At 54.9% G+C, this 16,146-nt stretch overlaps 1 protein-coding gene across 1 annotated transcript in view; it reads right to left on the bottom strand.

The window, feature by feature from the left end:
• The window catches only part of TSPAN18 (tetraspanin 18), a 200,409-nt gene that overhangs the window by 13,268 nt on the left and 170,995 nt on the right, over nucleotides 1-16,146 (bottom strand). Inside the window, exons 5-9 of the mRNA XM_061152269.1 lie at nucleotides 13,331-13,403; nucleotides 10,913-11,107; nucleotides 4,564-4,638; nucleotides 3,441-3,539; nucleotides 2,726-2,908 (exon numbers count right to left, since the gene is read on the bottom strand). Coding sequence (XP_061008252.1) covers nucleotides 2,726-2,908; nucleotides 3,441-3,539; nucleotides 4,564-4,638; nucleotides 10,913-11,107; nucleotides 13,331-13,393 — 615 coding nt within the window. The 5' untranslated portion in view covers nucleotides 13,394-13,403. The remainder of the gene's footprint in view (nucleotides 1-2,725; nucleotides 2,909-3,440; nucleotides 3,540-4,563; nucleotides 4,639-10,912; nucleotides 11,108-13,330; nucleotides 13,404-16,146) is intronic.

Raw genomic sequence — 16,146 nt, 5'->3', positions numbered from 1 at the left:
ACCATCTTCCAGAATTCTTACTGTGTGTGAAACACAAAGGCATTTGCCTTAATGTAGATTTTCAGTTACTTGGAATCAAATATGTTGCTTACTGACTCAACATTGTGATGAGGATGTGAGACAAAGTCAGAAATGCACCCTGGGATTTAGGGAAGTAGGCTTTGGAGAAAAAACAGAGAGAGTCCCTCAGCAGAAGCTTTTAAAAGGAAGAGTGCTCAGGGGGATGCTAGTGTCTCAGAAAAGGAATCCCAGAAGTCAGGCTCAGGCAGTCCTCATGAGGAGCTGGGGAAGAGTCATGGAACTAATGCAGCTGCACAGGGACCTCTCTGATGAGCTTCAATTTCAAAGCCACGCCCGGGAGATGGAAGGAGGCAGTGTAATGGAGGATGAAGCCAGTAAAGAACAGGGCCCATGAGAAACCTCCCTAAACAATTCAGAAGTGGCTTTAGGAGAGAGGTGTGGCTGCAGGCAAACTTCTATTGGTAGAAGTTTGTTTGTCTTTATCAACCCCTGTCTTCATCAAAGCATAGACAAAGCTATGGTTTCTCCAGTGGTCATGTATGGATGTGAGAGTCAGACTATAAAGAAAGCTGAGCACCAAAGAATTGATGCTTTTGAACTGTGGTGTTGGAGAAGACTCTTGAGAGTCCCTTGGACTGCAGGGAGATCCAACCAGTCCGTCCTAAAGGAAATCAGTCCTGAATATTCATTGGAAGGACTGATGCTGAAGCTGAAACTCCAATACTTTGGCCACCTGATGCAAAGAACTGACTCATTGGAAAAGACCCTGATGCTGGGAAAGATTGAAGGTGGGAGGAGAAGGGGACGACAGAGGATGAGACGGTTGGATGGCATCACCGACTCGATGGACGTGAGTTTGAGTAAACTCCGGGAGCTGGTGATGGACAGGGAAGCCTGGCGTGCTGTGGTCCGTGGGGTCACAAAGAGTCGGACATGACTGAGCAACTGAACTGACTGATCAACCCCTGAGTTGCTGGCTGCTCTGCTTCATAAGGTTGTCAGTGGCCTAGGTACCTTCTCTCTTGATGCTTGGATATTCTAGGGGATCACCTTCCTCTGCAAGGTCTGAGATGGCTGTCAATCACGAGCTGGGGGTTGGGGATGAGAGGGAGAAGGGGTGGGCTCAGCACTTTCTCTGCAGGACATGACTCAGTTGCATAGATCACCTCTGCTTTCCTCCCTTTGGCTAGAACTTGCCATGTGGCCTAGCTGCAAGGGAGGCTGGAAGAGCAGCTTTACCTGATGGTCACTGGGTCTATAAACCTCCTCTTTCCAAGGAGGAAGCATGAACTGAACATGAGGGCAGTCAGCCGTCTCTGCCACTGCATGGGGAATGTGAGGTCTGGAGAGTGAGTCTTGGCCAAAGTGACACAGCTTCTGACAGCCCAGGTCTGCCTGACATCACAGCCTGAAACTCCCCCCCCTCCCCGATGCTCTGCAGCCTCTCCTCAGGGCTGAGACCTAACTCCTGGGGGTGGCTGCCTCTGCCCCCAGCTCACAGCAGCCTTGTCCTGGGACCTTTGTTTCTTTACTTAGGTCTCTTTCACTCAACGCAGGGACAGAGGACCATAAGGGATGGAGGAATGTGACTCTCCGGGCCTGGGGAATCCTTTGACATGACATGGGCAGGTGCAGGGGAAGAGGGTGCTGAGTTTATGAGGCAAAGCTGAAGCTGGAAAGAGTCTCATCAGATGGCCAGGGTCAGGCCTTAGCCCAACTCTCCTCTTCCCTGGGGGGACTCTGAGAGGCTTGCCTTAAGCCCTACCGCCATCCCATTCTGTCCCTTCTAGCCCATCATCCAGTTTTATTTTCTTTATAGGGAAATGATTATTTCATGTGAGATTATGACTTCTTATGTGCTTGCTGCTTGCTTATTATCTGCTTCCTCTAACCAGACTGTAAGCCTTGCAGGAACAGGGGCTTTGTCTCCTGTCCCCCGCTGTGGCCCCAGGTATCCAGAGCTCTCCTATGGGAGCCTCATCAAAGGTCAAATCAAGCACGGGGTGTGGGGCTCAGCTTGCCCTCATTTTCCCCCCACTGCCCCACCCTCCCCCAGCCTGGTCTCGCACATCCCCCTGAGGAGTGCGGGAACTGGTCAGCAGGAAGGGGGGTCAAGGTCAAGGGCACTGTGTATCTCCCGGAGGGGACATAGCAGGAAGGGAAAGGGCTTCTTCCGAGACAGATGAAGTCCTTGGGTTGTAAAAGAAGCCAAGAAGTCTAGGAGCTTCCCTGACCTTGGAGGCTGAGGTCAGGGAAACCTTATTCTCTTGGGGTCTGAGGGTGCTTCCACATGACAAATGTGAGTTTTCCCCCAAATAAAGTGCACAGCTGAGGAGGGGCCCTGCTGTGTAATTCTGGTTTTGGTTCTCGAGACCTGCATTACCAGAAGCTCAGGGAGTGTTCTACCTGGAACACTAGAAAACTCCTAGTTACCCTTGAACCCCAGCCAAAATGCCCACTCCTCTGGTCTATGCCACTGATGGACTGTCTGCCATTCTCATCCTTTAACCCCTTTGGCTGGATCTCAGGGGCATGAATGGAGCCTTCCTTAGCCCCCGTTCAGGAGTCCCACAACACAGCCAACATTTCCACGGGATTCCCTGAGTGCCTTCAGACCTTCTGGGCTCACATTGCCACCCACCCAGCTTGGCCAGCCAATCCTGATGGACAGGTCTCCTCTGCCAGGGGAAGCAGGGCCTGGTACCTGCTTGTTCAGGAACAGATCCCTTCCCAGGAGGCATTCCTCTCTGCTCAGCAGGACCCCGTCCCGACTCTGGGGTTCTCTCCGGCAGCAGGCCTCCGGCACCTCATCACTGTCCAAAGTCAGGAGTCGGAACACTGATGCATACTTAAAGTCTTCGGGCCCGTTGACTCCACAGCAACCAAACTAGGAGAGAGCGAAGAGAAGCGGGGGATAGGAGCCGGAGCCAGGTATGAGAGTGAGGAGACTCAGGCCAGTGTGGGGCAGTGTAGTGGGGGGAGTCGTGACCCAGGTGGGAGCGGGCTCCAGCTGCTCCTCCTGGGCAACCAAGGGAAAGCCAGGCAGCCTCTCTGAGCCTCCGGTGTCCTCATCGGTAAAATGAGAGTGGTGGTAACAATTCCTACTTCACCGGCGCTAAGCACTCAGTAAGTAGTTGCTATGGTTACCATCACTGATGACTTACAGTTGCTTGAGGACTCAAGACAGGGAGGGCAAACAGGTTTCACCCTGAGTTCGGACTGTGGCTGGTGGGCCACGGCTGCCCAAGATGCTGTGCGGATGGATGCCGGTTCTGAGGCTGGGCCGGGGCTGGGCGGATCAGTGCCTGGTTGATTATTGACATCTGCATAGGCGTGAAGAGCAAGGCTCCAGAGGCCAGACAATGGGTCCCCTGGGTGTCAGGGCTCTTAGGGCTCGGAGCATCCCTGGGGCCACTCACTGTGATCATGACGGAGTTCCAGGTGGCGGAGAAGACGTCTGTGTCATTGTTGCCCTGGTAATGCTTGGCGAGCTCCTTGGTGAAGAATTCACGGGTGAGCTGGAGGCAGAGGGAGGGGCTGGGCTGAGGGCCATGGCAGCTTGATACGGCGGGCGCCCCCTTCCCTGGCCTCTCCACTGATCTGCTCCGGGGGAGGGTGGGGGAAGGCTTCTGGGCCCCAGTGCCAGGGACCCTCCTCCTAAGCAGCTAACTTGGGGTGGGTCCTTGGGGTCCACCCCTCACCTCTAAGGACCTGTGGCCTCCCTGCATCGTCAGATCCCCAGCATGAACACGCAGACCACCCACACAGCCCTCAGCAAGCCACTGGGGAACCTCCACTGGTACTGTAGCTCTTCCCAGAGGGCGGCGGGTCCACAGTGGGGAGCTCACCCCTCCTGCCACTCCCTAACCCTGAGCTGTTCCTCAGACAGAACCGAGTGGATGCGCTGTGTCCTGGGCCCTGAAGAAGCCACTGTGTGTGCAGCAGGCCATCTCTGCAGAGCCGCAGTTTCCAAAGAAGCCCTTGGAAGTCACTGCTATCTTCAAAATACTCCCCGGAGGCCTGATCACCCTGCTCCCCCCTGCAGGGAAGGGTGGGGCCTCCGGTGGTTGGAGCCTCTGGGATAAGATGGTCTCTGGGGGCAAGTGGCCCAAACTGCATCCCTGTCAGGGCCTCGTCCAGGAGGACTCTGCCCTGTTCAACTGCTTGGTGCAGATTCTGCGTGGGGTTGGGGGTAGGGTGGGGGGTGGGCAGCCTCTCTGACTATCCCTGGACTATGAAACTACTACTGCTGGGCCAGTGCTGGGCAAGGCATAGGATGGAAGATTCTAGAGTCAGGGATGGGGTTGCACCAGACGCTTGGAAAGAGTGCAGACCCTTAAAGGCCCTCTGACTCTGACCTTCTGGAAAACCCTTGCAGGGACAGGCTTGCAGGTTTCTTTTTGGGCTGTGGGGCTTCATTGGGGTGGTGGATTGTGATTGAAGCTGGAACCACTGGATGAGAGGATGCCGACTCTGTGAGACCCTCTGGGGACAGAGGGGCTGGCCATGAATGGGCCAGGGCACACAGGGCCAGGTACGTACATTTTCCCTGAAGATGAAGGCCAGGATGGCTGCTGAGAGCTCTGCCAAGAAGATGATCAGGATGAACAAGAAGAACTGCAGAGAGAAGGGGGCAGACCTGTGAGTCCCAAGGGCAGGTAGGAAGGGGACAGCTGACCACTCTCTGAGGCACCCTTCCATCTATCACACAATGGTGGCAATGTACTGATTTCATAAGACCGAGGAACTTAACTGCCATAAACCAGACATTTTTCATAATAAACACCCCAACAATCCACCTTTGGAGCCAACAAGGTCGTAACACAAATATGGAACAAATAAACATACAGACATGCCTTCTGTGCAAATGGCACCCTTTAGTGGCCCCTTGTGCAGTGTGCGCTCTGAGCAACAGTACTTGGCAGCCCTTGAAGAAGATCGATGTTGAAACTTGTTTGGTCCTCCCCCAGGTGGACTGTCCAAGTAGTGGGAATCCTGAAGTCCCTGGGGATCCCTGGCTGGCTGTCCCCACCCCATGGGGCCCAGGACCGGGCTGCCTCTCATTCCCATGGGTAGTAGGGGAAGGGACATTACTTTTTAGCTGCAATAAAGGAGCATGATTGGAGGGAAGGTGTTAGGTCTATCAAAATCTGAAAACCCAGGGGCTGGGGGTCTGGAATCTAACAGAGCCCTGCTCTGTGCTACTCTCTGCATGTCTCCATGTTGCCCAAACTCACCACGACACCTCTCACCTCGGGAACCTCACACGCTGAGCTCCCTGTATCTGGAAAGCCCTGCCCTTGCTTGCCCACCAGCACCCTGCTTTCCAGACTCGGTTCCTGGCTCCACCCACATCACAGGGCCCAGCAGAAGTGTGTCCCGGAGCCGCTGTGTCCCCGCTGGATCACCACCATCAGCTGGGATCCAGCGGGCAGTGTTCTCGACGCCTGGAGAGCACCGGTGTTGGTATACGGCTCTCCGATGAGTAAATGAATCCACGAACGACCAACTCGCCATAATGACCTTGCTATCTGCTATCTCTAGGCCCTGGCCATCGTGGGCACTGTTACGGTGGATGGTTGTCGGCAGAAAAGAGAGGAAGTAGCCGTGCCCTCATCACTCAGCGTTGTCCCCTTGCACTGGGACAATCCTGGAGTTGTCACCCCACCTGGAGACCGCCAGTAGGGCCCTGAAACCCCAGCGCACATGGACACGGCGGCCCCAGGACCTGCTCCCTTGCTTGGGTCACAGTCCTTAAGTACGCACCGTCTGTGCCCAGGCTGGAAGGAAGCGAGGGGTCCTGAACTTGTCCTCAGCACTTCAGCCCACCCTGCCTCGCTTTGAAAGTCTTAAGACCTGGAGGCTTTCCTGGGTTCCAGGATAACAGGGTGTTAGGAGCCTGTGTTCTAGAATCGGAGGTCCCGTGTTTATTTCCACTGTGCCACTTGCCAGCTGGGCCAGCTCCGTCAGGTTATACCGTGTCTGGGTTCCAGTTTCTCCATCAGTAGAACAAGGGTGTTGATGGTCCACAGCTGCTTTGCCAGGCTGCCCAGAGGGTTCAATGAAATGACTCACGTAAGAGCCATGCTTAGGTGTTAAGCGCTGGATGCCCGAGGGAGTGCGTGAGTGCTAAGTCGCTTCAGTTGTGTCCGTCTCTTTGCGAACCTATGAACTGTAGCCCACCAGGCTCCTCTGTCCACGGGATTGTCTCCAGGCAAGAATACTGGACTGGGTTGTCACGCCCTCCTCCAGGGGATCTTCCTGACCCAGGGACTGAACCTGCGTGTCTTAAGTCTCCTGCATTGGCAAGCAGGTTCTTTAACAGTAGTGCCACCCAGGAAGCCCCAAGCACTGGATAGATGATGGTTATTGTGCTCTTTCCAGAGACCGCCCATGCCCAGGCTTGTCTCCAGGAAGGCCACGCTGGCTCTTGGTTCTGAGCCACCATCTGAGCCATCCTCATATTGGGCACGGCACATCACCTGCATTATCTCACTGATGCGGTGCCTAGTCCCCCGGAAAGTGCACGCACGCTCCCAGAGTGACGAGCACGTGGAGTTCACGAGCTCCGTCTCATCCATAGTTTATAACTACCTAAGCCGAGATCGATAGGCAGAGACAGCTCAGTCACATCGCTGGGGTGGAAACCATTTCCGAGGCTGCTGTTTGCCAGCTTGAGGACTGTCAGCAACTCCACCGAGAGGGCAGAGGGCAGGGCAGGGCTCCGTGGAGGCCTTGTGAAACAGAACCGGATGACCATCTGTCGCCAGCCAAATGGAGGTGCCAGGAGGCCTGCCAGGGCCCTTCATTGCTGTCACAGGGATGAGAGGCTGCAGAGGTGGGGAATGTACCTCTTAACCCAAGGACCAGCTCTTGGAAGTGGAGGGGGATGGGATGGACACTGTGGCCAGGGGCAGGCTGCCCAGGGCACAGGAGATCTGTCACCTTCTGGTTGGGAAGCTGTACCTCCCAACTTCAGTCCAAGATCACCCCACACAGCTGACTGCAGTGAGGCTTACTGCAGGTCTGGTTCCTGACCTGTCGGAACCAGAGCCCCAGGTTTTAAGACTCAGATGGCCTGCAGGGTCTCTTGTGGATCAACAACAATTGTTTTGTTTTCAGTTTATCAAACGCTTATATGTGCCAGGAACAGAGTTAGGCAAGATGTACATTTTCTTAATGAATGATGATCACAATATTATGGCTGGTAAGGAGGTATTATTATCTCCAGTTTACATATGAGGGATCTGAAGTTCAGAGAGGTTAAGTAATTTCCCACAGCCAGGAAGTGGCACAGAGGGATAAGAACCAGGCTTTTCTGACTCCAAAGCCCAGGCTCTGACCCACGCCTCCTCCCTGTTCCTTCGGTCCAGGCCTGTTTACTGAGCACATACTCTGTGTCAGGTACTAGGTGGTTGTTGTTTAGTTGCTAAGTCGTGTCCAACTCTTCTGCAATCCCATGAACTGTAGCCTCAGGCTCCGCTGCCCCTGGGACTTCCCAGGCAAGAATACTGGAGTGAGTTGCCATTTCCTTCTCCAGGGGATCTTCCTGATCCAGGGATCAAACCCTTGTCTGCTGCATTGGCAGGTGGATTCTTTATCACTCTGAGCCATCCGGGAAGCCCACTGTGCTAAGTATCGATAAACAAACACACACAAGGGTGATGTGATCCCCACTCTGACGGAGTTTCCACTGAGCCAAGATTCATGATCCATGAAATGAAATTCACAAGATGAAAAGCATAAGAGTCATGAGATGAAATGAAAGAATAAATCTGTAACTCATTGGTGGGGAAAGCAGGTCTCCCCAGAGGAAGAGGGTCTGCAGATCTCCTGGCCATTGTTCCCGCCTGAAGCAGGGCCTCCCAAAAGCCTGGGCACGGAGGCGGTGATATGAGTGTGTCAGTCACCTGGAGGAAAGTACAGGGCTGTAGGGTCAACATCAGTAACAAGGTCACTTCTGCCCGCGTCTCCAGCATGAAACAACTGCCTCCTGCTTGACGAGATTACTGTAGTAACTGGTTATTTGAAGGGGGATCCTGCCTGGACCCAGCCACAGGGCTGATGCTTTCTGGGGCTCCCCCAAACCAGGGCCTTTCCCAGAGTGTTAGTCTTGAGTTATCTGACCTCATCCCATTTGCCTAAGGGCATATTTGCCAGTAATTCCTCAACATCAAATTTACAACACTTTGCTTAGGATCAGACGATTAATAAAGGGGTAAAAACTGCTATTTTGCCTACTCGTGAACATTTCCAGACTTTTCTAACCCATCTGCCTACAATACATCTGCTTTTCGTTCTCATTTCTAATAATATTTACCAAATTTACATACTTGATGTACAATTCAGCTTGTTTTATCGCTTTTAAATTATACTCTTCCCTTTTTGCTGTTCTCTTTTCCAATTTAGCATGCCTTGGTTATAAAATATTTTTAAAATGTGAAGTTTTCAATAAATGGGTTAAAAACATTCCTTGAACTGTTTATAGGTAAGCAGATAGGCAAAAAGGGATGCCACAAAATATCACAAATAGGCTGAAGTTGTCCTGTGGTCCATGAAAATGCTCTAGAATTGATAAACAGGACTGTTTAGAAAATTTTTTTGAGAAAAGTAGGTCATTAGGTGACATTATTCCTGGGCTAAGGGTCACTGGGACCCCTCAGGGCTTAGCCTCCGAGCAGGGGCAGGGGTCGCCCAGGTGACCTCCATCCCCAGGCCTCCTCTCTCTGTGGGCCTTTGAGCTCCAGTTCCAGAGGGGACTGAAGTCACTCTCTCTTGGCTTCTCCCAAGACTAATCTTGACTTCTTCACTGAAGTGTGACGAGGTGGCTCAGGCTTCTTTAGCGACCAAGGAGCGGTGAGACTTGGTGTTGGAACCGCCCTGCAAGGCCGAATCCAGGTTGGAAAAGAAAATGGTTCTTCTTACTTTTCAGATCATGAATCTTTCTGAAAAGGTTCCAGAAGCTGTGGGGGCCCCAGAAAGACACAAGTATGCACACCACACACACACACACAGAACACACATGTTATAGGAACACACACAGAGGTCCTGACATAATATTTTGCATATAATTTTGGTTGCGCTTTGAACCACTTGAGTTCATTCCATGTTAGGAACCCCTGGACCAGTCCCTCTGAGACAGCAGATCCGGGTCCAAGCGTCCGCTGCCTTTGACCTGCACTGTGGCCTCAGGGTTGTGTGCCTTAGAGAGGAAAGCGGAGGGGACAGGACAGCAGGAAGGGGAGGAGAGGGGAGGTAGGGGAAGTCAAGGAGGTGAGGACAAGGGGGAGAGGGGCAGAGACAAGGGCGCGTCCAGGACCAGGAAAGGCAGCGGGGACAGAAACCACGGGATCAAGAGGAAGGCAGAGAGAGACAGGGAGACAGAGGCAGGGGAAGCATGAGAAAAGGGGGGGACAAGCAGATAGGATGAGACCGAAGGGAGACCAAAGAGAAGGAGGCGGCGAGAGCGGGGACTTTAAGGTTTGGTGGGCAGACCGGCCACAGCCAGGACTTAAGTCTCTCTCCAGGGAGAGTTGCAGCCAGTCCCCTCCTGGGCCTCAGCCTTCTCCCCTAGGCACTGGGGAGAGCGATGCCTCGTCCAGCTGGCAGGCTCTGAAGGGGCCAGTTAGCTGGAGAGGGCTTGTGAGGTCCCCCGCTTGCTCCTGGCCCAGAGAGCCAGCCTGGTTTCTGTCTTGGCTTCAGAGATGAGCCCGTTCATGCTGGAGGAGCCCCAGGCACCGAGGCGCAGGGTGGGCGGGGGAGGGTGGGTTTGGTGTGTCCTGGGACCCCTACTCAGCTCCTTTCAGAGTCCCAGGCTCCCCAAACCCAGACCGCCGGCACCACTGGACACCGCACAGAGGTGTCCGCCAGGGGGCGCCAGACGCCTCGCGAGGCCGCTTCGCGGACCGGCCCGCGCCTCCCTCTCACTTAACTCCTGACCCACCCGCCGGCTCGCTGGCGAGGCGCGTCTGCAAGTTGGCCCAGCCGCTGGGCCAAGCTGGGCTGTTTTTAACTTCCCCTCCGGCAAAATTGCGCTCAACCCAGTTTTCCTAATCCCGAAGGCACAGGACCTAGGAGGGGAGGAAGTCCCATCACCAAGGCCAGACCAGTAAGGAGAGAAAGGGCCACAGCCCATGTGAATACAGAAGACCCAACAAACCCGACATCCACTGCAGGTCTCCTTTGACTCCCGTCTACAGCCGAGCGAGTTGGCCTCTCGCTTCAGCAGCAGACGCTAAAGCTCAGGGAGGTTAGGAAACTAAACCAGAGTCACACTGTTTGTTATGAGACAGAGTCCCACACACAAACCCAGCTCATCCTCCCGCGGCTCGCCTGACCCCACCCCCCCAATACTATGGATGGTCACTCAGCCCTCGATGCACCTATAGCATGAGTGAACCACGTGGCCTGTGACAGCGGGTCAGAGACCATTCATTTAATGAATAAAGGACCTACCGAGATCATATCACTTCCATTTTAGAAGTGGAAATGTGAAAGCTGGATGATTTATCTGATAGTGATCTTCGCTCTTTTATCACGGACTTACATATTTGAGTTCTTAGAAGCAAGCAAGTCGAAAAGCATCACGAGTCAGTGTTCTCAGCTGACCCTGCTGTGGGGAAACCTGGCCGTTCGGACCTGGAGGCCGAGGCCACCGCGCGCCTGGGGGCGGCTCGACCAGGCGGCAGGCATGGGGCCAGCACGGACGCATATGGCAAGGGTTGGTGGCTCTCCTGCTCCTGGAGGCCAGCCTACCTGGCTCAGACCCCAGTGGACAGCCCACCTGGCTCAGACCTCAGTGTGAGCCCCCCCTGGTGTGGGTGCAGGCCTCTATCCACCCCCCACCCCCAACCAGGGCACCCATGGGTGGGGTGGGGGATGGGATACTCACAAACAGCAGCAGACACTTGTTCTCCCGGACGGCCCCGCAGCAGCCCAGGAAGCCGAGCAGAAACAGCAGGCCCCCCATGGCCAGGAGGATGTAGGCGCCCGTGATGAGCAGGGGGTTGGCGGCCACAATCTCCCGGAAGCCGGTGGGGTCCACCATGACCCAGATGCCGATGCCCAGCAAGCAGGCTCCGCCCAGCTGCTCCCCGGGGCCAGGCAGGAGCGCGGAGAAGACACGGGGAGACACCGCAGTTAGACACTCCACACACACACACCAGTTCCCTGCTGGAGGCCCTGGGGCGGAGGTGCTGAGTGAGCTGGGCAGAAACTCCAACTGTGTTTTCCTCTGCTTTGAATTTCCCTTCTTAACTCTGACCTAGTGTGCATCACGCACCCTCCAGAGCCCGTCTCTGCCCAACACTCTACTTTGGGCTGCGGGGAACCATGTCCCGTAGAGTCTATCTGTCACTTTCATGTTCTCCTTAAGTGTTAGAGCCACTGAGGTCATTCAGTCCAACCCCCTGATTCCATGCTGAGCCCCAGAGGGGGCCAACCATTTGCCGAAGGCCATGCAGTAGTTTCATAGCAGAGCCAGGGCTGAGCCCCAGGTCCCCCTGACTCCAGCCCCAGGACCCTCCCCAAGTTCATGAACATGCTCTGACACCTATGCTGGGAAAACACAGACGGAAGCCATCCTTTTTGTCCTTACAGGAACTCTCAGTTGGGGCAGGCTCCCCACTCTCAAATCTGCTCCTTCTTGTTCATGACTTCATCTCCACGGTCCACCTCTCCACGCCTTGTTTATCTCTCGAGAGAGGCAGCTTAGTCCAGAGAAAGGGCTGTGCCACGTATTAGCTGTGAGACCTTGGTAAAGTGCCTTAACCTCTCTGAGCCCTAGCTTCCTCATGGTTAAACGAAGATACTGTTTCCCACATCCCAAGGACTTGAAGGTGCCTAGCAGGGTTCAATAGACATCCATTCCATTGGTCTTGGGCACAGACCAGTCTCTTGGAAACAGACCTGTTGCAGGAGAAATCACTGGGCGTCATGGATTTTAAAGACAGGGAAGTGCTTGAAATCCCCGTGTGGTGGGAAGACCGGAGGAATGATGCAAAATGACGCAAAATTGCCGGCTCACAGACAGGGTCTGTAAGCAGGGGTGAAGAGCTGGATGGTTTGGGGCAAAAGACGGTCCTTTCAGGTGCAGCGGGGGGAGGGTTGGACCGCAGAGGCCCAGGGGACCAGGCACAGCCAACAGCAGAAGCAACGTTTTGCTGTCTGGTTTTTCTCCCTGGTTTCCCCCCAAAACCTCCAGAAAAATCCGTGTCCCCTCCTCACTGTTGCTGGAGGTTTGGGAGTTTTAACAATTGTGTGCTGAGTTCTGCTTCAAGGGGGGCTCAGGCACAATGGCCCAGGGTCATCCCGCTTGGAAATTGGGTCTAGAATTCAAGTCTGTGGGGTTGCCTGCTCTTCAGAATTAGGGGCAGGGGAGGGAAATCCAGGAAAGTTGCTGAAGTGTACACAGAATAGATGGAGACAGACAGACAGACAGACGGAGTCAGTCTTGACCAGAAGGGGCCTCTCTTTCCTAGGGATCCTGCCCTGGCGGACTTCAGCGGCTGTTGACTCATCCAGGTCTTGGCTGCACTAAGGTCAAAGGTTGAGGTGGGGTCATGTGACGAGTGCGGCTCTGCTCCAGGGAGAGGCCAGAGGTATGAGCAGAGCAGGTGGGCAGGGTTGCAGGGCTCTGGGCTGACCCCCTGGGCCCTCGGGGCCTCTGTTCTTTCCTGTATAGAATCCATAAGTTGGATGGGGATGGAGCCGATACATTCCAGGCACTTCCTAAACTAATCTTGCTTCATTGTCAAAGAATCTGTTGAGGTAGAAGATTAAGGGATGAGGATACTGAGGTTTAGGGAGGCGGCACGTGTTTTGGATGACATCGTGGGTGAGGTGCAGAGTCGGGCTGTGAACCCAGGTGTCCCAGTCCCGGGGAGGCTTCAGACCGCATCAGGTGGCTACGTCCGCTCTGCTCTGCAGTCCGCAACTGCTCAGGGGGTCAGGGCTTGGTGGCAGCTCCTGCTACCCTCTGATCATCTCCACCTTCCCTTTCACCTCAGCTCCCTATGAGGGGTCAGACCCCAGGGTAGTAGCCGGGGCCAAAGCCTCTGCCCCCTTTCTTTTAGAACAGCTGAACTATCCCGGGGCTGTGCACAACATCTCTCCTGTGATGGCGGGCTCTCCGAGTGGGGTGGGCACTACTCAGGGTCTCCCCACCACGAACCCTCAGCCAGGCAGGTAGGGCAGCTGCTAACACTGGCCCTGGACCTCAGCCCCACGTGACTCTTAGCAAGCAGCAGTCAGTTTCCCCCACCCTGCAGAGGCCGGGGGAGAACCCCAGACACGTTCCAGGAATACTCACAAATATGAAGAAATTGAACACAAACATCAGATACTTCATGCAGCTCAGACAGTCTCCTTCCATGGTGATCCCCCTGCAAAACGGCAAGGCCCCTTCAGTCCTCTCGCTGGGGGACCCCATCCAGAAAGAACCCTTGCCCATCCTCTGCCTCCTCCCCCTTGGGGTGTCCCACTGGCCAGGCTGCCTCTGGAGCTGAGAGGGGAAGAGAAGAGTTGCTCACAGTTTCCTCATCACAGGGCTCTGCCCTGGGGTGCTGGAGTTGGGAGTGAGGACTTGTGAGCCAGCCAGCCTGGGTTCTCTACCATTCATGTGCTGTGTTGTCTCAGGCAAACGGAGGCTTCCCAGGTGGCACTCGTGGTAAAGAACCCACCTGCCAAAGCAGGAGACGTAAGAGATGCGGGTTCGATCCCTGGGTTGGAAAGATCCCCTGGAGGAGGGCAGGGCAACCCACTCCAGTATTCTTGCCTGGAGAATCCCATGGACAGAGGAGCCTGGCAGGCTATGGTGCATAGGGTTGCAAAGAGTCAGACACGACTGGAGTGACTTAGCACGCACGCATGCACTCAGGCAGATGACTCCATCTCTCTGAGTCCGGCTCGCTCCAAGTTGAAAAGGGAGATTAAAAACAGAAGCTTCCTCCCCAGCGGTACTGGGGGGATTAACTGGAATAATGCATAAACATGCTTAGCACCACGTGACGGACGCTCAGAGTATGACGTCATGATGTTACTTGATTGCAGGCATGAGCCTTCTATTTGATAGATGAGAAACTAAGGCTCAGAGCTGTGAGGGTCTTGCGGAAGTCATGGAGCAGGATCAGGACCCAGGCCTGACAAACTTCCTACCACCCCACATGCCCTCTGACCAGAAGGACCTGCCCCTGGGGGAGGGGGTGTGGCAGAGAAAGAGTTGCTGGCACCTCCTGGGGCCTCAAGCCCCCAGACGCTCTCCCAACCCTGACCACCTCCATCATGAGACCTACCGCATCCCACCTTCCCCTGGAGCCTCCCTGGTCCCTATGGACTCTTAAGTATATCCATGGTAGTGGGACAGACCACTGAATACAGTTCTATCCTGCCAGCATTTATTGTGCAATGACTTGATGCCAGGCACTGCAGCTTGAAAACAAGCCTTCCCCTGTGCCCGGGAGAAGCAGATGGCATCCGCTATCACAAGTCAGCCTTCAAGGTGCAGATAAGCCGTAGTCATGTTCAGTACACCACATTCAGTATTCCCACACTTTCTTTCTGATAGCCCTGGGGAGAAGATGGCAGGTCCAGGAGGATCCTTGTTCCAGGCCCTGTCCTCCCAGCAGCCCGCGGAAGGTTGAGACGCAGTGGGGACCTGTGGGTATGGCAGGTCTGTGTAGCAACTCCAGGTCCATGCCATGCGCATCAGTTGTTAAACCATCGTCCCTGACAATGGCTCATCCTTGTCTCTTGCATCGTCTCCAAGCCCAGGCTCTCGACCTCCAGAACAGGTCCCCAGACCAAGCCAGCCACCCTCCTCCAACTCCTCCATCTCTGACCTTCTAGAAGCAGCATCTAACCTGCATCTAAATGGGACAGTCCCAAGCGGGGTCTCTGAAGTCAGACACACCTGGGCTCTGATCCTGGCTCTTCACACCTCTCTACCTCTGTGTCTGGTAAATGATGTAACCTCTTAGAGCCTCCGTTTCTTCATCCATGAATGTGGGTGTTTAGGACCTACATCATGGCATGTTGTGAGGATTAAATGAGACATCCTACGTCAGGGCTCCCCACAGAGCCTGCTTCAGCGTGGGGTGGACAGCTCTTACTCGGAACACACCTAACTTGATAGTCACAGGTGACTCACTAGGCTGTTGTGGCCCATGAGACCAGGACCCCAGGATAATGACCTGCACCCAGGCACTGCATGCTGACCCCTCTCCCTCGGGCACTTGGCTGATGCAACTCCACATGTCTGCTGAGACCCCATGCTCCTTGGACAGGGGGAAGAAGACAGGAAAGAGCAGTCACTGAAGACGGATTCCTTGCCAGCCATATGCCAGCTCCAGGACGTGACTGCCCTGAATCTTTCCACAGTGTCAAAGGCAGGAAGCACCGTGTTCATTTCATAGGCGAGGACACTGAGGTTCAGGGCGTGAAGTGGCCTGCTCAACCTCCTGGAGCTTGTGAGCGGGCCCCTCAGCCCAGTCCACATGTTGTGCTTTCCCTGCCCCAGGGGCCGGTGGCGGCAGACAGAGGGCAGAAGGAGCCCTGGATGGGGAGCCGGGAGCCCCACGTCCAGCCCTAAGTCACTTCTCTGCAGCCTCAGTGTCTCCATCTGCAAAATGATGGAGAAGGAGTGTGACGGCCTGTGAGCTCCTGCCATCAGGTTCGGACTTGGACGGGCCTTTGGAGGGCAGGAGGGACCGCCCCTGTGAGATGTTGAGAGAGTCTGCAGGAGGCGGGGGACCCCCTCCTCGGCCCACCCAGGCAAAGCCTAGTCCCCAGGGTCGGATCTGGCTTCAGCTGGCTCTGACTGTTTGGCAATTAAGGGGCATAATAAACATAGCAGCTCATAAACGGGCTACCTGTATTTATTATGTATCACGTTCATTAGAGATTACATCTAATGGGCAGCTTGTGGAGTGCTGGGCTCCCAGGCAAATGCAATAAAAGAGGACGTGTCTCCTGGGAAGAGCCTCTGACCAAGGTGAGGAAGGTAGAGAGAGAGATGATGTGAGCTGGAGGGCAGATGGAGGCAGGGGGCCTGGGCCCAGCTCCAGGGCAGGGAACCAAGTGGACAGAGGGCTTGGGAGCCTGACGGAGGACCACATCCCAGCTCAGCCA

This window comes from Dama dama, chromosome 1 (genome assembly GCF_033118175.1).
Source record: "Dama dama isolate Ldn47 chromosome 1, ASM3311817v1, whole genome shotgun sequence".
In the NCBI taxonomy this organism is placed as follows: Eukaryota; Metazoa; Chordata; class Mammalia; order Artiodactyla; family Cervidae; genus Dama; species Dama dama.
The sequence above is the reverse complement of the archived record's forward strand: the minus strand, read 5'-3'. Positions and strand labels throughout refer to the sequence as shown.